We start from the raw sequence: 26,021 nt of genomic DNA, 5'->3' as shown, positions 1-26,021 counted from the left end.
TTCGTAGTGGTTCGACTCGAATTTGATTTGGCTCGGGCGTAGCTGGATACTTCTGGATTTCAGGTTCGTGGACGATTTGGATAGAACACCCTTGGCACCACCGAAACGAAACTGGAAGGCGCTGGGAACGTAATTCAGATCCATCGCGTTGGCGACCTGTTCTGCAAGTACACGGGAAATCGTACCAACACCGTCTGAGAACGTGTAGCCGTTGCGCACAATATCGTCAATGTACTTGACCTCGTCGTGCTCCAGCTCGGTAATACGTCGAGTTGAACTAAAACACTACAAACATGATCCCTTTCACCGTTAGCCACTTGTGTTCACCAAAATAGGAGCTTTGAACGACCGTTTTACCTGGCCCATACGGACGGCATGTTTGGCAACAATTTTCTCCTTGCGGAATGAGCCCATCCAATTTCGAATTTTGTTCGCACTGAGGTCTTTCGTTGGCGCAAAGAACCAACAACCATGGTCACGTAGTTGCGAGCTTGAAAAGGCGAGGAAATCGTAGCGTCGTGTACCAATCTGGATTCCGCTTTGGAGTGCCTTGTAGATACGTTTGTAGATGGCGTCGCTGCCGGTCTTTTGGTGTGAAGCGCTGACCTTGCTCATGCCATCGTCCAAAAACTGCACGCGAACAAAGCGATCGGCATGCTCGCGATAATGTCGAACGACACGGTTGGTGGTCTCGATAGAGGGTGGTTGTACGTACACGGTGGTTGGGGTAACAAGGATCTTGCGGATCATAGCACAGTGCTCGGGAATACGCCTTCTGTGCCGAACCTTGACACCCATTTCGTTAAAGATCCGCTTGATCGCCTGAAGGGGCTCCCACGCACGCTGCTTCGACGCCCACAAGATATCAAAAATACCAATTGCGATCTGCGGATCCAGCTCCTTGATAGTCTCGTAAAACTCGTCGTCGAGGTTGTACTCGCCAAACTGGTACGAGAGGATCAGCGATTCAAGCATGTATAGAACTTCGAATGACAATATTTGAGCTCGATCGTTGTGCAACCTTGGTGTTGGTAGTGAACTCGGCCGGACCACACTAAGGATGGGCAGCAGCAAACGAGTGTCGCGAGGCACCAGGTTGTATTCGCTAGCCTCGACAAGCATTTCCTCAAAAAGCTTTTGTGCACGCCGCTCAGGGGCGAATTTGATCCGATAGGTTGTCCACATGCCCAAACGCGCCTTCCCAGTATCCGGGTGGAGGTTCACCGGTGCCTTTCGTCCACTACTTCCTGCACTAGACGAAGACCCAGCTCTCACAGGAATGGTCAAGATTCGTTCCCACTGGTTTCCGACAGTGGCAACCAGCTTGGTATCATGGACGGCTGACTGATTCGATCGCCAGAAACGTGCTGGGAACTTGAGCTGGATCGTAAAGTATGTCGAGGGACCGTCGCGCTCCATCAGCAGTTCGCCGTTTGTCATGTCTTTGAACGAAAACTCGAGCTTGTATTTTTCTCGCGAGGAGTTGAAGAAGAACTGGATCTGGCGGCGATCGTACTGAATAATCATCGCAACACTATCATCGGTGCACCACTCTTCTACGAACGTCTTGGGGTTCTTCATAACGCCTAAAGAGAGACTTCGCGCCGGGACCCGCGTGTAATGTGATCTCCGAGAATCTCGAAATACGCGCCCTGCGTTCAATAGCGACTCGTTCACAACCTCAATCTTAACATTGCGACGTTCAACCACAGCATGACTTAAAAAATCCAACGACCAAGGTTTCTCCCTATACAAGCAACGTTTTTGTATTTAGTTAGCGATCTCGTTCTTTGTTATACACAAAAAGATACAGAAAATAGTGCTAGAGCTTACTTGAACAAAACAATGGCTGTGCCATTCGGAGAGTCGTTGCCGTCTAGGCCAAGTTCAACTTTTTCAACATTACCCCAGCGAGCAAATGCTTCACGTACGGTAGGGGCAATCGTTTGTAAGTTCAACCCCGAGACTTTGATACAGCGAACGTCCCTGACTGTCGATGTTGGTGGAGGCGTAGGTGTGTTGCGAGGAGGAAAGGGTCGGCGCACAGGTGAACGGGAGGGCGCATGGTGGCCATTCCGTTGGCCATTTGAGTAGGCATTTAGTTCAGAAGCTCTATGATCTGATTGAAGCAGTAAATTACCAGCAATTCCAATTTCTTCGTGCAGATATTAAGATAATAAAACGTACTATAGACAACCATGAAATCGAAAAGGGAACTCGTAGCTAGGAATTAGCTATAAAAGAGGAACAAAGAAGTTATGGAGGATTGCCTCCGACCGTCGGTTTTACACTTTTCTCGTTCCATCAATTTCTGTAATCATGCAGTATGGCTCCCTATTCATCTTGTAACTGATGAAAATGGCTTAAAATGCAGACAATAAAATGCGATAGATACTAACATTATGTATTATCTTTAATATGAACTTGCTCTTTATCCATTCACCTCGTAAGGAAACAATGATACCGTTAGCCAACTGACTAATATTCATTATCATATGCATGGGTTCGAAGTGTTTCAGAGTTTAATTACTAGTAGCACTCCAGAGATATTCGAATCATAGTTTGGATGCGATCAAGATATGAAGGATATAAAAAGGCATTTTTATTACATTGTTGGATTAGAGAGTGTCTTAGAAAGGCTCTACTGTAGTTGCTTTGTCTATCATACGCCTTTCATTACGAAAACGAAGCACAAAATTCCGATTCTCAGCTTACACCTAAAATTGAAACATTTACTGTGCTTGATGGTCTCCAAATGTTATACATTTCTGCTGTATGTACAAACACTATCCATGTGCATCACAATGCATTAATTACTGCTACTCATACAGATAGCCGCATAATCAAAGCGCACATATAATGGTTTATGTGAAGACTTCATATCTCTTTTAATAATGCTTACGTTCCCATTACTATTTATATATGTATGTGCTAGGGTTTTCTTCGTCACGCCCAAGATATTCTCTGCAAAAAAAAAATCAGTTACCAGTGCGGGGAATTTTTGCAAGCTACTCTACAGTGTCTTACCTGTCAATAAGCGATTCGATTCGTTTCTTTATATCCGTTGCCTGATAAAGACGCAGAGTTTATTAATGAATGTTTGCCGTTTTTCACGCTAGGTTTTATTCTCTTAAATTTCATACCTCCAGAGGAAACTTGACTTGTGTAAAGAGTTCGTTCATCAATTCAGTATGATTCAGTCGTCGTTTTGCCTTCATGACACGCACAATGGCTGCCTCGAGCTACATAACAACCAAAACAAATTATTGAGCCACTAGGTTAACCCTCTCTTGTTAAAAAACCTGAAAGGGGGAAAACGAAAACATTTATACCTGGTGCTGTCGATCCACAAGGACCTTTGTTTCTGTAGCCTTCCGCTCCTCTCCTGACTGTTCTTGTTGCAGTACATTGATCTTGAGCCGTATAGATGCGGCTGTAAAGTCCGAATTGTATTTAAACATATCCGACATCTGAACGTCCATGCCTTCTGAGTCTTTGATCAAAAGCTTATGTTGTCCGCATGCTAACGATTGCAGTGTGCGCTTCAATTCTTTCTCCTCTATTAAATATTGTTAAGCTATCAGTTAACTCGATGATGCGGGTTAGTTGTCCTAAAAGGGGATTGATTCGTTTCATCCTTTACCCATATTTGTCGCTTGTGCAATATCCATACACGAGAGTGTGTCGGTATCATTGAACAAAAGCAGGACCGCTGTCTGCAGTAGGCTCACAGTCAGATCCTTTGTACCCGATGGAAAGTGTCCCTTCACTACACATGATGCAAGTGAGTTTTGCCATGTCAGTCGTCGACCCTTAAAATGGGTTGGATAGAATTCCTCATATGCTGCTTTGCATCGTGACATCTACAATCCGTTAGCATAGAAAGAACGGGTGAGCTTTATTTTCATAGTGCTAACAATAGTGCAATACCTAGTGTTATCTAACACGCACCTGAGGCGGTAATGAAAATTCGCACATAGAGTACGTTGGCCAGATGCCTTGAGCTAGCACATTTACTTGGAACACCATATCCATATCTCGAGGGTATTGTTTTGAGGTCTGCGTAAAAGCATCAATCGTTAACTTTTTTTGCATGTCCCTCATAAAGAGAAGCTGTTCATGAAAATCGCTATTCTTATTTTACCTTAAATTGACTGTTGAGATCTGCCGATACTTCGATATCTTTGAACATGGCTTCCAAATTCTTTGTAAATCCTGGACCACATTCTGGTAATAGTAACATGTAGATTGGACTCTGAGAATTGGAGCAAAACACATCTGTCGAGAAAGAAACAGAGAACAAGTACCTGTCTTGAGTTTTGCTAGCACACTTTTTTCCATGTCATAGGAAGCACTACGACTCAATAATAGTCGTTTTGACAGGAACCGTTTATAAAATGCTTCAAATGCATCTTTGCCTATATATCATTGGCAAGATTAATTACAGCTCACTATTAACAGGGTTGTTTCAATGCAATAGACTACCTTGTAAGTAACGGAAGATGACCAAAAGACGATCCAGAAGCTGTTCCAGATCCTCTTCATTGTTCTTTTGCTATAAATGTTCGAGGAGAAGTAATTTTTGCGTTGATAATTCGTTTCTTTTGTTTAGAACACTTGCCCCTGATTTTTTTCTCCTGTACACTTGTTTGGATTTCTTCTAAACCAAAATTACCTTTGAGCTAGCACGCAACTTGCTGTCAATGAATTTGGCCAAAAGCTCTGCCGGTTTGGCTCGCCGTGAGTTGACAAATCCTTCAAAACTTTCCTTAAGGGCATGCAAAAACATATCATCGCTGCAAAAGCAATCACGCACGATTTCGTCAAGTTTAGACTTGTATTGTAAGAGAGAAGTGATCATTCGTGTGTCTTGCTTTGGATCTCTGATAAGCTCTGTTCCTCGTCGCTTTTAAATCATGTTTAGCCTTTTCCCTTTCCTAAAATTACACATACATATATCATTTATATTTCCAACTAACCTTGATATAACTTGAAAATGCAGTTCGAAGATGTATGACACCCCGATCATTGACAATGGATGTATACAATATGCGCAAAGGTTCCTTCTCCATCGTATCCATCATGGCATCGAAACCTTGTTTTTCAATTTTAGGGTGAGTAAAGAAAACGAACTATTATTGTTTGTGCTAATCATTTCGCTTAGAATCCAATACCCATACAACGAAATACACACCTTTTTCAAGGATTTGACCGATCTTTAGGTAAACAAATTGCGCCTTGACACTTTCAAGAAGCCGTGTCCTGCTGGTTTGCTCCAGATATGCTTGTATACGCTCGTCGCCCTCTTCCTTGTATCGTCGATTGGCGTGCAGCAAATAATCTGGTATAGTCAATTCTCGTAAAAGTCGGTCTGCCTCAGCGTTGTAATATTCGCGTGTGCTTTTGAGAAATACGGGTTCAAAGGCATCAACATACAAATTCAACTCCAATAGCATCGTAATCAGTGAGCGAACAAGTTCCTTGTCAATGACGTTCCCGTTACTAATATGGTTGTTTGTTTCAATAAAAGTAAGATTAGATAAGGAAAAAGAAACGCTCGTTTTCAGTCCACCCGAACTGTATAAAGTCTTTTCCAAGATCAACCAAAAAAATCGTACCGTTCTTCTCTTATCAATGCCAGGATATCTGTAATTGCATTATTTTGTAATGCTCTGGAGCCCATGACATGCTTTCGGAATAGTTGTTTTCCCAGGTCGCTGAAAAGAATAAGCATGTTGTATTAGCGTTTGATTTTAATTAATACGATAGTGGCTGTCAAAACATCTCCGCCCCACAACAATTCCCGGAAAAGAGCAGTACATGATAGAGGAATATTCAGTAGCGCGAATCAGATAACGACGATCCAGTTCCATGAATATGTTACGGATCAAGACCTATTGTTAAGTTTTGTTTTCCATGGTGAGCAAAGCATCATAAGTTAATGGTAGCTACAATGCATGTATCATACCAGTGCCGAGCAAAGCTCTATCCATTCACGGTTCAGATCGGCAATAAACGCGGTATTTTTTGTATTTAGCCTAAGCACTTAATCCTTTTAGTATATCCGTGAATACTTCTCGTGGTGTCAATGAATTCACGAACGCGTCCCACATACCCCTCAAGTAAAACCCCTGCTAATCGCTGGATTTGTACTAATAACTCGCTTTCCAGTCGTCTATAGACTTCTTCCGCTTTATGATATCGACAGACCGTTTCACATGCCTAATTTGGAGGATGATTCTTTTATTCAGCATCACGATCCCGAAGAAAAAAGATAGTATAAAAACCGCTATCAACAGAAAGCTACAGATTGTACTTATTGATTTACCTCATACGCCAGCTGCAAACTCGTTTGGATGGGTTCCTTGTGGAAAATCATGAGCAGTAAACGTCTGTGGTTTTCCCATATTTCCTCGAAGTATTCATTTGGCAGTTCGCGAACAGGCGTTTCTATGAATATATGCATTATATACGAAAACGTGGAGAGAGAGAGAAACGAGTTGGATAAGGTCATACATATATGTATGTGTGCGTATGCGGTGCGTTCTGTTTCGACGATCACAACAAACAATTGAGGGATTCATCTTTTCTGATCTAACCTTTGAAGTTTCTTATAATAACCTTGTTGGTCTGCGATTGACGACGAAAAGTTCCCAAAGTAGCGTTCATTGTTCTTTTTGGTGTTGTTGGATCGTGATCAATGTTCATGGGTACTGCGGTGTTGCCTTCAGTTGTTGCTGCGCTGCTGCTACTGAATTCTCGTGACGCTTTGTGTGGTGAACCTCGACGAAAGGCATCCAAAGTAGTTTGGTTGTTCGACGACGAAGTTTTACGTTTTTTTGAAACTAAAGATTAATAAATGGTTAGCATGCACCTCTATTGCCGAAATTTGATTTAAATGTTTTAACCTTTTGTATTTTTAGGTGGCATTTTAGTATTATGCACAGAAAGAAGTTGAGCAGAAATCGCCAGGTTTACTTGGTCCCACTTAAACTGCACTGCTTTCAAGCACCGAATAAGCAAAAACACGCACACATAAGCGCTGACGCACCTCAATAAATGTTGTATGCACTAGCCACTAGTGGCGTTGAGATGCAGAAGATTGACTATACACGTTATCAACTGCTCTTGTCGCTTTCTTTCTATAAACTTACGAAAGTACAATAGTAGTTATTATGTGAGAGAGTAATCTGAACGCGCATTTATCAAATATACAACGGAACGCTCTCAGTGACAAAGAGTGAAAAATATGAGCGAATAAGCGATCATTACATCTAGTAGCATGATCAAAACCAGTTTTTCGGCTCAAAAACGTGATGGCGCTTTTCTTCTGCATATCTGCACTTTTTCTTTTTCTTTCAAACTGGAACGTGAATCATACAATGTGTTTCAACACGACGCTGACATCTTGCGGCAACAAAAGCAACAACAGTTACAGCTCTTGCTCCCCCGCGTCTACCACAGCTACAACCAACCACATGAAATTATATGGCATACATCTTTCTCCAAAGTTTGATGAATGGCGTATCGTTCCATATGCCAAGACATTGCTATTCAACTTCAAAACAATCGAGTCATCCGAGGATGAAGCAATTGCCGCTATTGCGCAGTGCTATGGCACGGACACCATCATGAGCGCGCGCAAACTCGACAGCGATTTGGTCAAGAGCAAAGAAGAATGGCTTGTCATTGAGGTCAGCTTTAAAACAGATGACGCGCGGGCCAAAGCCTTGGAAAGTGGAGGAATGTGCTACAAGAACGAACTCATTCTCCCTATCACCACTTGCACTGCAACCGATTCCAAGTACATTGCCGTGTCCATGTCTGGCCTGTGCCTGTTTCCCTCACGAGAAATAATTCAAGCACGCGTGCCGGAATTCATTCACGACATTCTTGTCAAGGCAGGCTCGAGTTTGACAAAAAAAGACATCAAGAGCCTGACCATCGAAGAGGATGATTTGGGCTTGTACCGCGGCCGAGCTACGGTAATCCTGCAAGGATCGGATCAGAACTTGGTTAACTGCTTCCGTAATCCAGTTGCCTATTACTTTGTTTCGGCCCCCAACTATCCTAACACCAAAGTGCAAATGCAAAAGTGTTACCTGTACTGTGACAACTGTGTTTCCGTCAATGACCATGCCACAATTGATTGCAAGTGTGTTTTGGAAGGCAGAGCCAAGCACGCCACTTCTGTCGCTACTGCTGCTGCTGCTGCTGCCGCTGAAGGCGAGCACAGCAAGGAGAATGCTAGTAATAAAAGCACGGATAGTCAGGCTGGGGATTGGGAACCAGGTATGCTGACAGGATAAAAAATATCGACAGCAAACCACTAGACTGCAACTCATTTTATACGCTAAATTGATGTAGTTCACATTCAAATGTTCGAGAAGCAAACCGAAGAAGACGATTAGGAACAAGCTGCGTGTAAGACGATCATCCCAAGCAATCCACAGTATAACAATTATCCTATTGATTTTCTCTTCCCTCCATCCATTTCCAGATACCATCAGAATAGCCATCTTTTTGCTCCAAAAAATCAAACCCTGTAATATGATTTAACCTACTTTGCGTCCAATATATAACATACTTGCTTGAACAATGTGTATATGGGCATGTTATTACAAAGGAAAATACCAGCATTAACAGCAAGCTAGAATATTATGGAATCGAATGATGCTCTGTTGTATATATGCTGTAGGACTTATGCATCACCGCAGGCTCATGCAAAACATCAAAGTGATATCATGAATTTCTCCACCAATCACGGAGATAAATAGCGTGACTAGCTATCGACGCTGCTTTAGAGTAATGTTTGGGTCTGTATGTATGCAAAAAGTCGGTCAGGCTGAAGATTGATCATCGCTATATACTACATATGAAAGCAGCTTTCTCGAAAAAACAATAAGGATTCTGAGAATAGCTCCTCAAAGCCATGGCCATGTATACTTTTATGTGTTCCTGAACAAGACAACACTAAAAGGGCAATGGCCTTGATTTTTTAAACTTAGTGAACAACACATACGCATGTGGATGATATAAATGCAAAGTTGGTCTTGCATGAATTATAAAGCACAAACGTACTACTTCGAACAATTTTATGCTTTGCGGTGTACGTCAATCCACTTTTGGGCATGGTTGTTTTAACCAACAATAGAAAAGTCTATATAACAAGTGCATCCCAATCCTCTTCTATTTTTCTGTTTTAAAAAATACTACATTAAACTGATACAAATTACTGATCAGCTTTGGATACATACTCATCCAAATTGTACCATCAGCGGCTGACAGATGCTACATTATTTTTTAATTGGAAAACATAGAACAAACAGCAGTTAAACCGGGGCCGAATTGAGCCAAGAAAACTGTGAACATGCGGTGCTGTTGACTGCTGAGCACCTACAGTTTGTGTGTGCGTATAACCATCCCCATTTTCTACGTCGTCGGTGAGATTCTTCGCTACCTGATAAATGATCTTATGTTGAACCCTCTTTCAGAGGTTCCAGCCCCTTCATTTCCACGGTTAAACATCCTTCTGTCTGGAGCTATTACATAGTATAAACGAACAAAAGCATTTATCATACGCTTCTTAAATGCAAGTATCATTGGGAACAAAACCTGCTCCTGATATATAGAAATTTACTTCTATCACCCGACCGAAATTACTACTGTATTTTCGTCTGGTTTGATGAAGTATATGATACAGATTTCAGATGAAAAATAAGGCAAAACAACTACTGTGAGGAAAACAAGGTGAATATATTCTGCGCCGGGTTATACAATGAGGGGGCAGCAGCTTGAGTACGATGGGTAACAACAACATACTAAAAATAGCATGACGGTTTGGAACTATTATTTCTGCTGTATAATTTAAGTTCTGCAAAGAGGAATGTAGATTGTCCTTTGGTTCGATATGCACAAGTACACCGTATTCGCCCATTTTTGTATATGAAAGGCAGTCGATGGACCGCAAGCATGTGTATCAATACCCTTGTTGATTCTGCCGCCAATACAGCATCTAAAGTTTTCGATCTGAACAATTGCTCGTTTAGCTTGATTGATAACAGAAAAGATGAGATTGTACCTTTCCCGTTCTCTTCCACTTAATTTCCTAGCAAACTATATATGTGCACCATTTGTACCTCGATTAGATGGACGTAAAGAATTAAGAATATACTTCCAGATACTAGTTTTCTTAGAAGGATCATCAGGGGCATCAAACTCGGGAATAGCAGCTCCAATGCGTTCGAAAATTGGATGTTCGTCTTTGGCCATCAAGAAGAAAGAATTCCTGTTTAAGGATTGAACAACCAAACGGTTATTTATAATGCTATTAGTATAATCGGAGACAATAAAATGACGCCCAACCAGTGTGTATATCTTCGTTTGGTTGCAGAGCAGCATTTTTTCCCGTTCTTATTCTTTGATATGTTCTACCACGGTTTTCATAGGCACTGTATCACCCTATTACACAGCACAGAAAAGCTGAATTCATCCATTTTTGATATACTGCCTTCGTTTTTTATATAAAAGCAACAGATACAATGGCCTATACTACAACGGCTGATTCCAATCAAATTAGAGTCACCATTAAAATGCCCTCCTCCGATATATCAAAAGAACAAGATTGGAGTCAATAGCTGTCTCTTCAAAGTCGACTCGCCCAATATTTTTTGGCAGTGATGAGAGACTAGAAAAGGAGAAGGCCTCACTGTGCTAAAGAGTGGGATACCAACCTGAATGCCACTTTATTCTGCCAAGTCACCTCTTACTACACTTGGGAAGAGACGAGGCGAGAAAGTTAAAATCTGCGTACATACATCGTTGACCACTGGATAATGTCCAGCTGTATTATGCAAGGGTTGGCTTCGCACGTGTCGCACCCAGCTTGACCTAGTGTCATTAGTATGTGGATTTAGCAATAAGTGATTGCTATTTAGAGACATCAATGAATAAGTCATCAGGGAGCAGGATTTTCATTGATAGAGGGATGGTTGACGCACCATATGGCGGTAGTTGCTGGTATATATCAGACATTGAGGATCACGTAGCAAGTTTAAGGTCTGTATCGACGGCGGCCTCTATAGACAGTCGACAAAGTAATATACGGACTATGTACTAGCGACAAAGCGCTCTTTCTCAATTGAACATATCTTAAGGCGTCGATGTACGTATTCTAGTTGAACACACCACTAAAAATTCGCCCAAGCCTATGGTCCCAAAATTGGCGAATCACCTTTTGGAAGCTCCCAGAATTTAATGTTGATCGTCCCATCCGCGCAAGTATAGTGACGGTATCACTGATCAGTGCTCATGGTGACGTTCTAAATTAATCGATTGGAGAACATCGATCATATCTGTCGCGTAATTTACAAACTGCTGGTTGAAAATCTTGCTGTAGCTGGGCTTATGTTGGGTACAATTGGCAGTGAAAAGCTCTTTTTTTAAAAAACGGTAAAAGCAGCTTGTTAATATAAGCATCAATTTCGGCTATACGTGACGCCGAGCGTACGGAACGACGACGATGGGTTTTGTGTAAATCTTCCTTTCCGTTGACGGAACAGCGGGAAACGGGAAGCATCCAAGAAAATTAAATTCGCCTAATGCACGAACTTGTTCATATGATCGCTGACTTGGGAAACTGGTGATTAAAAAGGACGTTACCAATGTTAACGAAAATAAAAAAAAAATATGTGCATACCTTGTTTCCACCTCACACAACAACGATAACATACCAACGCTTACCACATCAATATCGTGCACTCTTTCCCACGTCTGTCATCAGCAGATCTGTTTGCTCTAGTCCCCTTCCTCTCCAAGGTGCTACATATATACGACGTCGCCCAGCAGCTCTAAATCCCAAACATATTCTTTGCTACCACCACCACCACGACCCCACAACCGATATTCTAGAAATGATGTGTCTGTGATCAGATAAAGAAGCTGTATAACGCGTATAGTAAAGCTCCCAAGTTACTGGTACCCGCACACTCGCACACAACCACTAAAGGCGCGATGCACAGGAAAAGGCAATGGATGATTAATAGTAGAACTCAAAAAAAGTTCCTTGGGGCTGATCTTTATTATCTTTTAAATTGGGGAGCTTCTGGCACACAATTTGATAAAGAAAAGACCGATCGTCTTTATTTTTATCTAAGAACCTATTTTGGGATGAATAAAATGTTAAATAATCGTATGCATAGAAATTTCTTAATCTCTAATATATGTCATAAAGAATCTGAATATTGAGTATGTTCAAACCTCGTGCTGACTCTTGTTTTGTCTAGAGTATGTATCCATTGTTTTGGGTATTCGAGGTACATAGCAAACGAAAAGTTTCTGTGTTGGGGATACTTTTTTTTTAAGGTTTTTTGTTGAAAATGATCTTTGTACTACATTAGCACTGAGTACAAAGCGTAATTTTCTTTTAAGGGCCACGCACTGGGCATGCATACTGTGTCTGCACCAAAAAATGTAAGACATTACATATTTAATTTGACCTGAGCTTTTTATGTAACATTTGATGTTGTCTTGGCAAAAGTCTGAATGATGCTTTTTGCATGTACGGAACTATAGGCTGATGATTAGAATTAAAGCGTGTAATAGTAATACGGCCGCGACAAGATATTACATTGTCACCAAGTAACGAGATTTTAGATAAAAAGTGAGGTGTTGTCATGGTGACAAAAAAAGGGGTTGCTAGGTAACAGAAATGACTAAAAAGTTTTGGCGTCTATTCGATCTACTCGATCAGATCTGAGGGTACACATACACGGCGCACTTTCATAAGGGTTCACCAGCATTTGATAGATCTACAAACAACCCAGGCTGAGATAATACTTAGTAATAATGAAAGCAAAGGTTGGGGAAATGGGTACGTAAATTGGAACTGTGTCTAACTACCGGGTCTATGCCACTTGAAATTTAGAAAAAGGGGAATGTGGATAATCAAACAAGGGACCGGCTGGCTGGCTGTCCCGCCTCCTCCCCGCTTTTGTATGCTTTAATGGGAGCGATGGTGTGACACAAGTACTTTTGGTCGGGTCACGCACATTTTTTTCATGCTTTTGCTTTGTTTTGGGTCTTTCTCTCTCTCTAAAATACAGTCGCTTTCCTCGTATTTCTGCAAGAAAGTTTCTTTTTTTTGGTCTCGGGGCCTGAGAAAAGGGTGTAATGCTGTCATATTGATTGATTGTCTATGCATTTCAATAGTGCTGTACAAGAAAAAAAAATCTGAGCGGAGAGTCATTTCATAATGTTTTTTTTTTGATTTAGAACAAAAGCATGGACGAACCCGCTTTGACATTCCATTTGTCATCAAAGTGGGCAGTCCTGCCATTGGTTGGATCGGAAGTTCATACTGCCGCGGTATTGCTACTCGTTCTGGAACAACTGAGACAATCCGATTTGTGCGTCTCTTTTCAGTCTGAAGGAGTCGATGAAAAAGAAGGGAGAGAGAGAGAGAGAGAGGGAGGTTTGCGTGAAGGAGGCGTGGCGGTCGCAAAAAGACGCAATGAGGCTGACAACGCTAGTATACTATTAGGAATGAGAAAGTCTATTGTATGCGCGTGTTGAATAAGTTTCATGTTCTGATCCTGGCGCTGAAAGCATGAATGGCTCTGGCACCACGTATACACACACACACACACACATTTAAAGTTACTTGGCTCTACAGGTAGCACAAACGGAAGCTGTGAGGCTGTACGACGCATCCTTCGAGTCTGTTGTAGTAGTAGTTGTTGTTGTTATCATAGAAAAAGAAAACTTTGAAAGGATGACGGCCATGCCAAGCGCTTTTGTTCGAAATCTCTCACCTCCCCAACCCAATAGCAGTACACCCGCACCCTCCCCCACGCAATATACAGCACAGCAGCACGTTTCCCGCCACCCAATCACCAATGTGTGGCACATGTTCGCAGCAGTAGCAGAATAGAAGGTATTTCATATCGGAGATCATGGAGATCAATTCACACGAATGTCGTCTCTTTTTACTCTCTTTCCTCGGGTAACAGGACTCGTCTGCTCTTTCTTCTTTTCTTTTCTATTCCTTTTTTTTATTTCCACTTTTTTCTTTTCCTCTCTTCAATCTTTTCTTAATTCACTTCTTCTTGTCTGTGTCAACAATCGCTCGGGAGGCTCAACAATATCCCACTTCGTCTTGCCGTTGTCACGCTACTTTGATAGACCACCTACACAATACGCATTTCCTTCTCCTACCTTCCTTTTCCTCGAAACAATAGAGCATAAACATGTCACAGCGAGCACATGATCAGTCTCCTCGAATCCCAGGATCTACGGCATCCAAGAAGGTTCGCATGACAATGGCATGTGAGCGCTGCAGGTAAATTCCACTTTTCTCCGCTTTGAATCGTCCACAATTGTGCAACTTTAAAAAAAGAGAAAGCTTTGACACTCATGATGAACGTTATTGTCTAGATCGAAGAAAGGTTAGTTTACCATATGCTTTGCAGTACCTAATAAGACATACTGACGTGGGAATAACGTAACGTATTTACAGTGAAATGCGACTTTGCTCATCCGTCTTGTTCGCGATGCCAACAAGCAAAAGGTACAAGATAAAAACGGAGTTTTCCCATTTGGGGGGTGGGTGAACATAATAAGAAAAAGACGAAAAATAGGGACGCTATGCAAGCTAGTGATATTGATCATGTATTTTTAAACCTTGTTATTAACAAATTTTCACTCTTTCAATTAACTGCTCTTATTGCTATCATATTTGTTGTTCTATAGCCCAATGTTCTTACGACGGTTCAGCAACACAAGTCGATCTATTCAACCTTGTGAAATTAAATGAGACTGTCGACATGCTGCAACAGCGCGTTCATTCGATCGAAACAGACTTGAAAGACGTATCGACCAATACCCAGTTCGTCGCCGATGAATTCCGCATGACTCGATCATCAGCAGAACGGGCAAGTCAAAGCGCCGTCGTTGGCAGCAGTGACAGTAACAGCAACTACAATAACAATTTCGCAGCGATGAATAGTCTTTTTGCTTCATCGTCAAACTCGAACGGACAGTGGTCATTGTCGCTTACCCCTCGAGGATTGAGGATCGACACAAACATCATATCGCTCCATGACTTGTATAATATTCTTCTCACAGGAGTATCTCGTATTGACCTCGACAGCACCGAAAATACAACGACTGTCACTGCTACTACGACCACGACTACTGCCAGTAGCAATAGCAGCAGTACGACGACAGCGACTACAACAGGCTGCAACCATAATCACCAACGATCGAATAGCAGCCGAGAATCCGATGCATCATCGACGTCGTCTGGTGCATCCACATCTGTGCCTGAACTCGATCGAACGACGATCGCTCGGAAGAAGAATCTGTGGAAAACAAAGTTAAAAACGTTCCCTTTGTACAGCACGTGGGAGCCACATAGGGCGGACGCCCCAAACGACCACGCGCAGAATAATAATAGTAATAATGAAAATGCCCCTGAAATGATGTCACAGGAGACGTGCGACGAATTGATGGACATTTACGACGAGTGTCTATTGTGCTTGCCATGTGCCGATCTGGACGATTCGGTGGCAGACCGCTACAAGAAGGGGACACTCGACCCGCTGCTGCAGTATGCTGCACTGGCATGGACCGCACGACACGCTGCCATCTACCACGATCTGTTTCCTGGTCGCGACCCGAATCTTGTCGGCGAGCAGTTTTTTGATAAGGCCAAGGAATTGCTCAAGGAGCGGTTCACGACGACGGACATTGACACGATGCACGGCCTCATCATCATGTACGTGTACGCCATTGGACGACCGGACGAGCGCAGGAACTCGATGCAGTCCGAGGCGTACATCTATCTCGGGCTTGCGATTCGAATGTGTCTGAACATGAAAATGTTCCAAGAATCGACAAGCCCTGATCCCATCATGCGCGAGAAACACCGCCGGTTTTTCTGGGCTCTCTATTTCCTCGAAACGCTCTGCACAGTACACTCCGACAAGGCCTTCTCCTTGCCGCCCGAAGACCTCATTACTGTGTCATTCCCGACAGTCTTGCCCCATGAGGTCGGTGGTGAAAAGCAATGGCGCGTGCTCTTCACAAGCCAACGGTTCCGCATCACGCGCATCTACCGTAACATCATCTACAAGACGGCGCATGAAAAGCCGCTGCTTTCGTCCATCTCGACACTCGACAAGGATCTGGACGACTGGCTCGATCAGCTGGTGCCTGAATTCAAATACACGGCAGGCGATATCAACCGACGGGACTGGGCATCGTCGTCGTTTCGAGAGCAAGGCTGCATCAAACTGAATTCCGAGTACAACTTCCAACTGTGCCAGCTGTATAGCTTGTTTGCGTCGAAATCGGAACAGCGGCAGCCGTCTGCGATTGACCTGCTCACCAACGAACGATGCAAAGTTGCTGCTGACAATATCGTCGACTTGCTCGAATGCTTCTCTCGTTTAAAGCAACGGTGGTGCCACTTTTCGCTCGAGACAACAATGATCGCAACAATGGTGTACGGGTCGATGCTCTCCAGTCCGAACTCCGAATGGCCGAGACAGCAATTGCAGCGCATGCTCACCATTCTTTCCAATTCCCCTGTGCAACATCACAAGTACGTCTTTGCACTGACGAAGCGAATTGAAAAAATGCTTGCCGAACAACGACCAGACGATGATTTGGACCTGGACGAAGATGAGCAACAGCAACGCCAACAGGAGGAATTTCGGGACGAAGAAGAACAGCAGCAGCAGCAGGAGGACACAATCATTGAAAAAACTGACGAACGGATACCCGAACAACCTCCAGCTGCACCACCTCCACAACATCAGCAAGACCATCCGGCACAGGTTACACGGCAACCATCGCCATGTCAACAGCAACAGCCGCATCCACAACAGCAAGAAGAAATTTTACATAAAGTCGACATGCTGGACATGCCATCAGCCATTTTTGATTTGACCAAAGAGACGACGGTCGACCCACTCCAATTTTTATACACACCATCTGTGATGGGACTCTGTACTGCACCTCATCCGCATGCGTCCATGCTGATGGTCAGTACGCCGACGCCTCAACCGGCCGCCACGGTACCCAGTGCTGGCACAACCCCTACTGCCAATGGCGGCTTTGCAACACCAGCAACAACAACTACAGCATTTGGCAGTCCATCCACTCCCATGACATACTATTCATCCTCTGCATCCTCACCGCCGTATCATATGCCACCTCACCATCATCAACATCAACATCAACATCATCACCAACAACAACAACCTCCTCCAGCTCATCCTCATCCTCATCATCACCATCATCAACAACAGCAATGGCATCACAGCAGCACACCTTTTGGGAACTTTGCAGCCGATCAGCCATTACCGCAATATGTAAACATGGAAGGGATGCCTTTGCAGAATGCACAACCACAGCAAAACAGCAAAAAGCGAAGCAACACGGACGATTTTGGTTATTATCGATGATGAACAAACACAAAAAAGATTTTTGCTTTATTATTCTATTCTAATTCATACCTTATATATATATTATCACTACTGCTATGTACATTCATTCATTCCAAAGCAAGCAATCAATCAATCAATTCATCTTTTCCTTATTCTGACACTCACGTGCTCTCAACAGCAACAGCAACAGCATGAACCTGCTTTCTAATTATACTTACCCCGGATCTTACCATTTTTGTCTCGAGCACTTCTTTGACTGTTATCTTTTCTTGTGATCTATACATCTTCCCTCGAGCACCGTACTATTTTTACATACTACACCTCTCTGCTAGAAACAAATGGAGCTAGTTATTATCTGTGTACATAGATTATACAGAAGTTCGGGCCCCTCCCTTTCTCAAGATGCAAGAAAAAAGGTGGTGCTCTGAAATAATATTTCTTTTTGTTTTTTTCTTCTTTGGTTTGTTTTGGGATGATATGCTGACTTTTTTAAAGAGGGGGTTGCTGTTTTAGAGATAAGGTGGGGTAATATGGGCTAAATGTTTTAAGAGAATGATATCAATGGAATAGGGATGATAATACTGCGGGATCTTTTTTGGAGAGAAATGATATAATGCGATAGGGATAATAGCGGAGATTGTTGATTTGTAACAAAGGTATTTAGCGTTGCGGTGTGTAATATGGATGGGTGGCAGAGGATGTATGAGTGAGATTCGGGAATTTGTTGGGGGGGGAGGGTTTTGGGTGAGAGGAGGCTTTAGAGAGAAGTGGCCATGTTATCTCGATGGATGATGCAATCAGCATCCTTATAACCGAGCGAGTCAATGATATCGCTTTCTCTAGCATGCATAATGCGAACAATCTCGGCAGCCGAGTAGTTGACAATGCCCTTTGCGACTGTGACAAAGTCAGTGACTCCATTGTCGGTATGCTGGACCACGAGACGCACAGCCTGGTGCTCGACAAAGTTGCCTTCCACCTTGGCGACGGAATGGGCAAACAGAGAAGCACCACTTGAACCAGAACGAGCGGCACCGTCAGCAATGGTTTCGGCAACATCGGTTTCGATCACAATTGTGCCTGCAGTATGCAGACCGTGCAGGATCCACCACTTGCGGTCAATCAATGGCTGGGGTCTGGCCACAAAGCGGGTGTGTTTCGGAGCGCTCTTGTCGTCGGCAATGATAGGTAAGATGGATTCAGGAGTGGAGCCGCGAGCAATGACGGTTGTGACGCCGGCTGCAGTAGCCAAGTCAGCCGCTACGAGCTTGGTGACCATGCCGCCTGTGCCCAATGCAGAGCCAGGCGTGGTGACAGTAATTTCTTCCCGCAGGGCTTCGATGTCGTCGCATACATAGACAGGTCGTGCATCGGGGTTACTCCGTGGGTTGTCTGTGTACAGACAGTCGACATCCGTCATAAGGAACAGGTAGTCAGCCTTGACCATGCCGGCTGTGATGGCAGACAGTGTGTCATTGTCACCAAATTTGATTTCCTAGTAGCAGTCATATAATAAAGATGGAGTCATGAGTAACTTGTTGAAAAGCATGTGCTTTGTCTCTCGATAATCCTATAATGTTGCAGTGCATGTGCTTACAGAGACGGAAATGGTATCGTTTTCATTGACAATCGGGACAACACCCATATCGAGAAGTTGCTCAAGGCAATTGACGGCATTGAGATATTGTGATCGCTATTAGAATAATGCGAGTTAGGAAAACAGTCAGATCTGACGAGTCTAACAGTGCAGCGCACACACTACGAATGACATGGGGGAGAGAGAGAGAGAGAGAGAGAAACTTACATCAGCCAAGTCATTTCGGGTCAACAGGATCTGGGCTACAGGCTGGTTGAATTGGCCAAATAGATCATCGTACATGCTCATAAGACGGCCCTGACCAACAGCTGCAATGGCCTATATATACACACATACAAGAGTCAGTAACCAAAAAAAAAAGTTTCGGGTGTTGGGTATGTATAGCTCCAGATGCTATGAATGTTCCTCACATGCTTTACCTGAACAGCCGCAAGCTTCTTTGGTTTTTCGTTGAGGTTTAACCGCCGGAGACCTGTGCCTACGGCTGCACTGGTGACAAGGACAATGCGATGGCCTTTGCGCTTGAGCTCCAGGATGGTCTCGACAATCCTTGATAGGTTTCCGAGCAATGGATAGTGGGTCTTTTCATCACAAATGGAGGATGTGCCAACTTTGATAACCAGAGTCAATGATGACTTGGTGGGACGGTGTGTATTCTGTGCATTTCGGTAGACGACCATTGTTGTGTATGTGGTGGTAGTAGTAGTAGTAATACGTGCTTTAGTACGCTAGGATAGTAATAGTAGGAGGAACTTTTTTTTTTGTAAAGAAGAAGAGAAATGTGTTTTTAAGATGCTTGTTACAGCCTTTTGAATTGATTGGAGGAAAAGGCGCGAAAAGATCAGTCTTTTTATACCCAAAAGATGGAGAAGGGACGAGAGAGGGGGTGGATCTGAGCACTGATCCTTTTTTGACTTGCGGAGTTATTTCCTAGTTGGGTAAATGCCTCTCTCTCTCTTTTCTTGGTACAGACTCACAACATCGCATCATCATCGTCATCATCATCATCAACAACAACAGAAGCAGCATCCTACTTGGAAGAAGGTCATCTTTGCGGCTCCTGCTGCTTTCTTACGTAGAGTTGCATTATCGAGTATGTAAACACGGTGCTAATCAAAACCTGTGTAGGGTATGGTTCGAGACTTTCTTATAAGCTGTCTGTACGCCGTCTGATACACCCCCAACTCGCTCTTGGCTTCTTTGCTTGCACTTTGTAATTCGATCTTACAGTTGATAACGATTAAAGATAATAAGGGTGGTGGTGGGGGGTGTGTGTGTGTGTGTGATGGGATGGTGATGTGAGAGCAGAGGCAGAGGGGGTCCCACGTCAAGCCATGATCCGCATATGGAATGGTTGGGCCCTAGCTAATAATCCCCCCACCCCCACTCCCCCTTTTATTTTTTTCTCTTTCTCATGCCGTCATCCTGCCTGAACAGAGCACACCGGCTAGACCAAAAGCAGCATTTTCTGCTCGTCGGCTAGAGCATGTGAACCGGCTTTTTAATTCTGGGTTCAGAAAAAAAGACCCCCCTCCGTGCCGTCGGGCCGGACAAAACGCGTATTTAACATTTAAAACAGGGTGATCAACGCTGGGCTGACCCCGTGGGTTGCCTTGATTATCAACATTTCTTCACACAACAGCCAAACATTCAATGTACACACGCCATAGCCGCTAATGCATTGCGTTTATTAAGTGCCAGCTCTCTCTTTAAGGCGTTCACCATGGAATCGAGAGCGCGTGCGCACCTTATCCTTTTGGGTCCCCGCGCATTGGGATGTGTGAATGAAGGGCTCTCTCTCTCTCTCTCTGTGTGTGTGTGTGTGTGTGTCTCCACACTTTATTACACATAGCATTTATTGCATTCATAAAGCAGTCCCCACACCTCAGCCCCTCCCCCCCCGAAATTATTATGATTTGAGATTTTGTCTGCCTATGAGAACACTCTATTTTATCATTTCCAAATTATCAGTGAGAGAGGAGAGAGAGAGAGAGAGAGACAGAGGAAGGGGACAGAGAAGAAAGGGCAAGGGGGAAATGACGTTTTCCGGTCATCTGATTCGCTTGCTTTATCAGTCCAAGATCAGTAGAAAAAGTTCCCCATTTACTTTCTTTCTTTTTGAATATGTGCGAGTCTGTGTGTGATATGATATGATGTGGTATAACCAAGCTACTGCTGCTGCTGCTGCTGCTACTGATCACTGTTTATGTGTGGGTGCTAGACGAAGAATGAGCGTGTCTGTGGTATATTTTTTTGCGTCATTTAAAATGGGATATACTTTCATTGCTCGCACTGACCATGACGATGATGTCCGTGACCATGGCAACGATGCTGTTGAACCAGCACCAGCTCCACCATGTCCATGATTTTACCACACAGAAACGCATAGGCCTCTTTCTGTCCCTCTTGATACCGCATGCCTACGCTCCGAAGACCATGCGTTGTTGCGTTGCTGACGCCCACAATGAATGTGACTTCACGACATTCCTCCAGGCTACCATACACCGTTCCCGGATCATTGGCACGTCGAACACAAGCTATTTGGCTTCCATCTTGGCGGATAAGGATTCCCAGGACCGTCAGAACACGCAACACTAACATAAGCAGCTGATGGTCGCTGATTTTTGAAAACACTAATAACGATTCCAGGTGCTCCCGAGTACATGATACTGCTGCTGCTGCTGCAGGAACGAATACATGATATAAACAGGTTAGTAAAGATAAAACTTTTCTCTTCTCTCATTTCTCCCCTTTCCCTCCTTGATTAAAAGAATGCTCCCCCAAATAACTGCTATTAACTAACTAACTAACTAACTACTACCATCCATGTACTCGATCCATCAGCAGCAGAAGCCACCCACCCCCCACCACCAATATGTAGTATCATTGCCCAACAAAAACTTCGACTCTCTCTCCTTGGCCTACTCACATTGACTGCTCTCCCTATTCTTTCGTTTTCGATCGCCACGTCGCATCGTCAGTGACCAGGTGAATCGTCGCCGCTGCTTGCCATCATCGGTATCCGAGGTAAAGCTGTTGCTGCTGTCGCTGCTGCTGCTGCTGACATGACTACTGTGACGAGCAGTGTCGTCTCCTTTTCTTTTTCTGCTGAGGTAAAACAGTCGAAAGAAACGCTGCCGTTTGCTCAGTTGAAGCTTGGGTATATTGTCATGCTGCTTACTATCATCGGGTGCACCCGCTAGTGGCGGTGTAGGACTACACTGTGGCAGTCTTGGCAAGGATGCTGTATACCGGTTGTCCACAGCCAAATCCGCTCGCAGCATCTCCATGGCTTCCGTCTCCAAACGCTGCACATTCTTGGACAGCAGGGTCCGTTGACTGGCCAACCAAGGATGGGCCAAAATCGTTTCCATTTTACACCGGTCCTCCGGGTTTGGATTCAACATTTGGCGCATCAGGTCCCGTGCGTCTTGGCTGACCCGTGGCGGAAATACGAGCTGCGTCTCGAGCATGTCCTTGTGCAAAAGACTCATGTTGTGATGATCATCAAAGGGTAAAAACCCGCAGAGCATGGCATACAGCACGACGCCGCACGACCAAATGTCCACCGCGGGCCCTACGTATTCTGCTCCGACCAAAAGCTCCGGAGCGGCATAACATGGAGATCCACAGCAGGTCGACAACAAGTCGTCTTGGCCCGTGCAATTGTTTGCGAATCCGAAATCGGTAATGACAATATGACGTTGGTCGTCAAGTAAAAGGACGTTTTCCTATTTTTGGAGACAAAGCGGAGTTTGGGTTACTTTGGGTTAGTCTACTCGTTTTATATTTTTGTTATGCAACATGCACACACACACACTCTCTCTCTCTCTTCCTAAAATAAAAAACCAGCCCTCCAAGATGAGCTATTTTTGTGCAGTGTGCTGTTTTATTGTGTATTTAACATTACCAGCTTCAGGTCACGATGCACCACACCTTTCTGATGCATATAGTGGACACTGCTGATGAGCTGTCCAAAGAACTCTTGTGCAACGTCCTCACGGAGATAATCTCGATTAAAGATGTACTCGAACAGCTCTCCACCTTGTCAACGAGAGTAATTTAGTATCATCATCATCGTGACGAAGCTTAAATTTTGTTGTTGTAAAATAAACTGTACCTGAAGCGTATTCCATCACCATACCAATATGGCGCTCAGTCTCAATGACGTCAAAGAGCTTAATGATCGATGGGTGTGACAGTCGCTGAATAACAGAATAGAGTGTGTGTGAGTCAATGTGTGTGTGAGAGTTAACTATGCAACGAAAAGCTCGGTAAAGCAAGCTAAACACAACGCAACTGCGCGCATCAAAAAAGACACAGTGCGGAGTTCAAAGCATGGGTACTGTGGCGTGTACGGTACTACCTTCAAGAGCGCAATTTCTCGCTCGACTTTGTCGCGTATGTTTGACCTTTCGATATACCTCTTGTCAATCATTTTGACAGCCATCTACACATGTAAGCGTTCAAGCGTGTAAGAATCTTATGCTTATGTACCCAGACAGTCATTCGGGGCAATGCACGTATCCCAGGTTCAGTCGTACCTTTTGGCCAGTGTTGACATGCTGGGCAAGTTTGACCTTGCCAAACTCGCCTTTGCCCAGCGTTTCCAAAAGTTTATACGGACCAATCGCGTGCGTCTGTTTGAAATTTCTTTCTGCTTCAACGCTCACAATACTGGCTGTGTCTGTTTCTGGCTGCGCTACCATTGGAGGAGACATATGAACAAAAAGAAACAAAAATAAATTAAGGGGAGGGGGTTTGAGGGCAAAGTGGCAATAAGAAGCACTAGGAAAGAAAGGAAAAGCAGTAGTATCAAATAAAACAAGAAAAAGTGGAAAAAGGAAAAGAGAGTGGTTGTTGTTGTTGTTGTTGCTGCTGCTGCTTCTGCTTCTGCTTCTGCTGCCTGTTGTTGTTGTTGTTGTTGTTGTTGTTGTTGCTGCCGTGGCCATGGCTACACAGGCAATAATTACGGATCAAATCCGAAACGGGGCTGCGGGTTTATGCTGATCCTCTCCGGCACAGCACAGTGTTATCCCAACAACAAACAACAAACAGCAAACTCTCCCTGTCGTCGCCTATGCTCCTCCTCCTCCTCCTCCCTGTTTTCGCTTCCCTTTGTTTAATCATCTTATGGTCTACTATACCATACTTACAACAGAAGAGACTTTGAGCAACAAGGTGGAAAAGTAAGCCTCTTTCTTTAGTGAGGTCGGAGTGGGACTTCCCGGCTGCCCTTGAATGAGGGAAAGCTCGTTCTTGCATTCCATGTGATCCTTGCCTTGTCGGTCGGGGCACACACGATCGGTTTTATAAGAGGAACAAGCAAGCCAGGAGCTGGTGTGTGTCGGACGATCCCTTGAAGCATTGACACAATTTATACGAAAGGGGAAGCCCTCTCTTTAGAACACTCCCAATAAATAGCAATCATTACCACTTAATAAGATCATCAGCGCCAATAGCAACAGCCCAGCCTTCTTTTTTCGCTATTAGCAATTAGAGCTTTCGTGGGGATAGTATATAACAATAATATAATCGTGTATACGATGGGCGCTACTGCTGTTGTAGTCAACGTGATATGTGCATCTGCATGTAGTGAGGTGTGGGTGAAATTCGTTCCAAAATAGAAATTAGCTTGCAGCTACGAACGGGGGCGCCCTTTCATGCTGGTTCGTGCGCGAATGGTATACGTTTTTCCCTCTTTCTAACTATCGCTGTCGTACTCTTGTCTACCGGCAAGCTTGCTCTAGTGATAGTCACTCTATATATACTATATCCTATATGTTGCAGTGCACACTAGATCTTTTTATCCCGTCTGTACACACGCATTTTCAAGTGCGTTTTCTACATCACAATGATTTGTAAAGAGAGAGAGAGAGAGAGAGAGAGAGAGAGAACTCACTAGACCTAAACATGGCAAGTCATTATACTGCAGCAATCATTTAAGAAGTTTTGACAGAGATGATCATGCTTGTCGTTGTTGTCATCGAACTCGCTCCATCACAGACAGGTGTTTCTTATCTGATTGTCTATTCTCACTGTATCTGGTTTTTGTTTAGATGGTCCGTGTCAATTTAAAACCTCTCGCTCTCCTTCCTTGATCTTAAACACGATATACAGCCAATTCACGGGTCGACCCATTCAATTGTTTATAAAAATCGCGTCACAGGTCCCGAAGAAGGCCAGCAGTTCAAAGCTACCAAGGAGTATCTCCATTAAAACGCAGTATGGCAATCCAAGACTATCGTACCAGTTTCATTTTGTACTATACAGACGAGAAAGACGGTGTTGTTTGTTGCACTGGGATTGCTCCTATATATATACTGGTTTTTTCCAAATTAGATTCTGCGTTGTCTAGGGAACAAATTTGCGCCGTTGCTTGTCTATTTTCGTTGTGACATCCGTCTCTTATTTTCTTCTTTTATCCGTCTTGTTTATTTGTTGTTAATAACAACAACTATGAACAACCGACAAGTTACTACCCTTGACGACATTCGCTACGCTTTCTCTCACTCGACTGTACGTGGAGTTCTTGCACTCATTCCTAATGAAATCGTGTGCGTTCCTGCTGCTCGATGGCAGATCTTCAAGGATCGCATCTCGGAATTGTGTGGCTACAAATGGGTTCACAAACGCGAGATTGTGCATGGCATCAGACGTTCTGCCACGCAATATCAATAATTACAATAACCATCCTTCGCACTTGTATAACTCTTGTGGAACCTTCTTTGTTGTCTTTCTTATATAACGGTCATCATACTTTATTTTCATCCAATCCACAGCAACACAAAAGGAAAGAAACCCGTAATGACATGCTCTTTTTTTTTTAGGACACCACACAAGAGAGAGAGAGGTACTCGCATCCAAAGAGAACTAGGGCAGAGAATGAATCATTAATAACTGCTTCATATTCAACGGGGTTGTATCATACAGTATGATGATGCCATGCCCAAGGTTACCTGTTCCGTTTCATG

General features: G+C 43.8%; 6 protein-coding genes across 6 annotated transcripts; 2 read left to right on the top strand and 4 right to left on the bottom strand.

Moving 5' to 3' along the window:
• Positions 1 to 227: 227 nt before the first annotated feature.
• Positions 228 to 1,713, bottom strand: BDB00DRAFT_366362 (RNA dependent RNA polymerase-domain-containing protein). The gene has a single exon (XM_053117102.1). It carries the CDS (start codon positions 1,579 to 1,581, stop codon positions 310 to 312), a length of 1,272 nt encoding a protein of 423 aa, XP_052979812.1. The 5' UTR covers positions 1,582 to 1,713; the 3' UTR covers positions 228 to 309.
• Positions 1,714 to 2,912: 1,199 nt separating this feature from the next.
• BDB00DRAFT_763433 (ubiquitin-protein ligase, cullin 4) lies at positions 2,913 to 6,466 on the bottom strand (the record flags this gene model as incomplete). Its single annotated transcript, XM_053119400.1, has 17 exons — positions 2,913 to 2,964; positions 3,028 to 3,068; positions 3,144 to 3,242; positions 3,333 to 3,559; positions 3,644 to 3,863; positions 3,952 to 4,059; positions 4,145 to 4,227; positions 4,308 to 4,418; positions 4,483 to 4,549; positions 4,676 to 4,906; positions 4,980 to 5,095; positions 5,195 to 5,502; positions 5,619 to 5,717; positions 5,821 to 5,894; positions 5,969 to 6,038; positions 6,116 to 6,222; positions 6,329 to 6,466. 17 exons carry the CDS (start codon positions 6,464 to 6,466, stop codon positions 2,913 to 2,915), a joined length of 2,151 nt encoding a protein of 716 aa, XP_052979811.1.
• An 864-nt stretch (positions 6,467 to 7,330) lies between these two features.
• On the top strand, positions 7,331 to 8,570 carry BDB00DRAFT_928871 (uncharacterized protein). Its single transcript, XM_053128942.1, has 2 exons — positions 7,331 to 8,292; positions 8,368 to 8,570. The coding sequence occupies exons 1-2, from the start codon at positions 7,383 to 7,385 to the stop codon at positions 8,409 to 8,411; spliced, it is 954 nt and encodes a 317-aa protein (XP_052979810.1). The 5' UTR covers positions 7,331 to 7,382; the 3' UTR covers positions 8,412 to 8,570.
• Positions 8,571 to 14,747: 6,177 nt separating this feature from the next.
• On the top strand, positions 14,748 to 16,649 carry BDB00DRAFT_736407 (uncharacterized protein; the record flags this gene model as incomplete). Its single annotated transcript, XM_053118395.1, has 2 exons — positions 14,748 to 15,132; positions 15,277 to 16,649. Coding segments are annotated over 2 exons (1,758 nt in total), but the record flags the coding sequence as incomplete, so codon positions are not given.
• A 1,558-nt stretch (positions 16,650 to 18,207) lies between these two features.
• Positions 18,208 to 19,727, bottom strand: BDB00DRAFT_883057 (glutamate 5-kinase; the record flags this gene model as incomplete). The annotated part of the gene is made up of 4 exons (XM_053128201.1): positions 18,208 to 18,945; positions 19,048 to 19,143; positions 19,255 to 19,365; positions 19,467 to 19,727. The coding sequence occupies 4 exons, from the start codon at positions 19,725 to 19,727 to the stop codon at positions 18,208 to 18,210; spliced, it is 1,206 nt and encodes a 401-aa protein (XP_052979808.1).
• Positions 19,728 to 21,219: 1,492 nt separating this feature from the next.
• On the bottom strand, positions 21,220 to 23,913 carry BDB00DRAFT_822417 (kinase-like domain-containing protein). Its single transcript, XM_053123466.1, has 7 exons — positions 23,592 to 23,913; positions 23,414 to 23,497; positions 23,168 to 23,252; positions 22,958 to 23,091; positions 22,251 to 22,778; positions 21,977 to 22,160; positions 21,220 to 21,728 (listed from the first exon to the last, which is right to left on the bottom strand). Exons 1-7 carry the CDS (start codon positions 23,766 to 23,768, stop codon positions 21,328 to 21,330), a joined length of 1,593 nt encoding a protein of 530 aa, XP_052979807.1. The 5' UTR covers positions 23,769 to 23,913; the 3' UTR covers positions 21,220 to 21,327.
• Between the last annotated feature and the right edge of the window lie 2,108 nt (positions 23,914 to 26,021).

The sequence above is a fragment of the Zychaea mexicana genome (assembly GCF_025766255.1).
Source record: "Zychaea mexicana strain RSA 1403 chromosome Unknown BDB00scaffold_35, whole genome shotgun sequence".
NCBI lineage: Eukaryota > Fungi > Mucoromycota > Mucoromycetes > Mucorales > Lichtheimiaceae > Zychaea > Zychaea mexicana.
The sequence above is the reverse complement of the archived record's forward strand: the minus strand, read 5'-3'. Positions and strand labels throughout refer to the sequence as shown.

What these genes read in the sequence shown, in the direction of transcription:
- BDB00DRAFT_366362 (XM_053117102.1), bottom strand. Translation starts at nt 1,581, where the DNA reads ATGAAGAACCCCAAGACGTTCGTAGAAGAGTGGTGCACCGATGATAGT.
- BDB00DRAFT_928871 (XM_053128942.1), top strand. Translation starts at nt 7,383, where the DNA reads ATGTGTTTCAACACGACGCTGACATCTTGCGGCAACAAAAGCAACAAC. An exon ending in GGCTGGGGATTGGGAACCAG is followed by an intron (nt 8,293 to 8,367) that starts GTATGCTGACAG and finishes AAATTGATGTAG; the next exon opens with TTCACATTCAAATGTTCGAG.
- BDB00DRAFT_822417 (XM_053123466.1), bottom strand. Translation starts at nt 23,768, where the DNA reads ATGTCTCCTCCAATGGTAGCGCAGCCAGAAACAGACACAGCCAGTATT. An exon ending in GAGAAATTGCGCTCTTGAAG is followed by an intron (nt 23,253 to 23,413) that starts GTAGTACCGTAC and finishes TCTGTTATTCAG; the next exon opens with CGACTGTCACACCCATCGAT. An exon ending in AGTGTAGTCCTACACCGCCA is followed by an intron (nt 22,161 to 22,250) that starts CTAGCGGGTGCA and finishes CGACTGTTTTAC; the next exon opens with CTCAGCAGAAAAAGAAAAGG.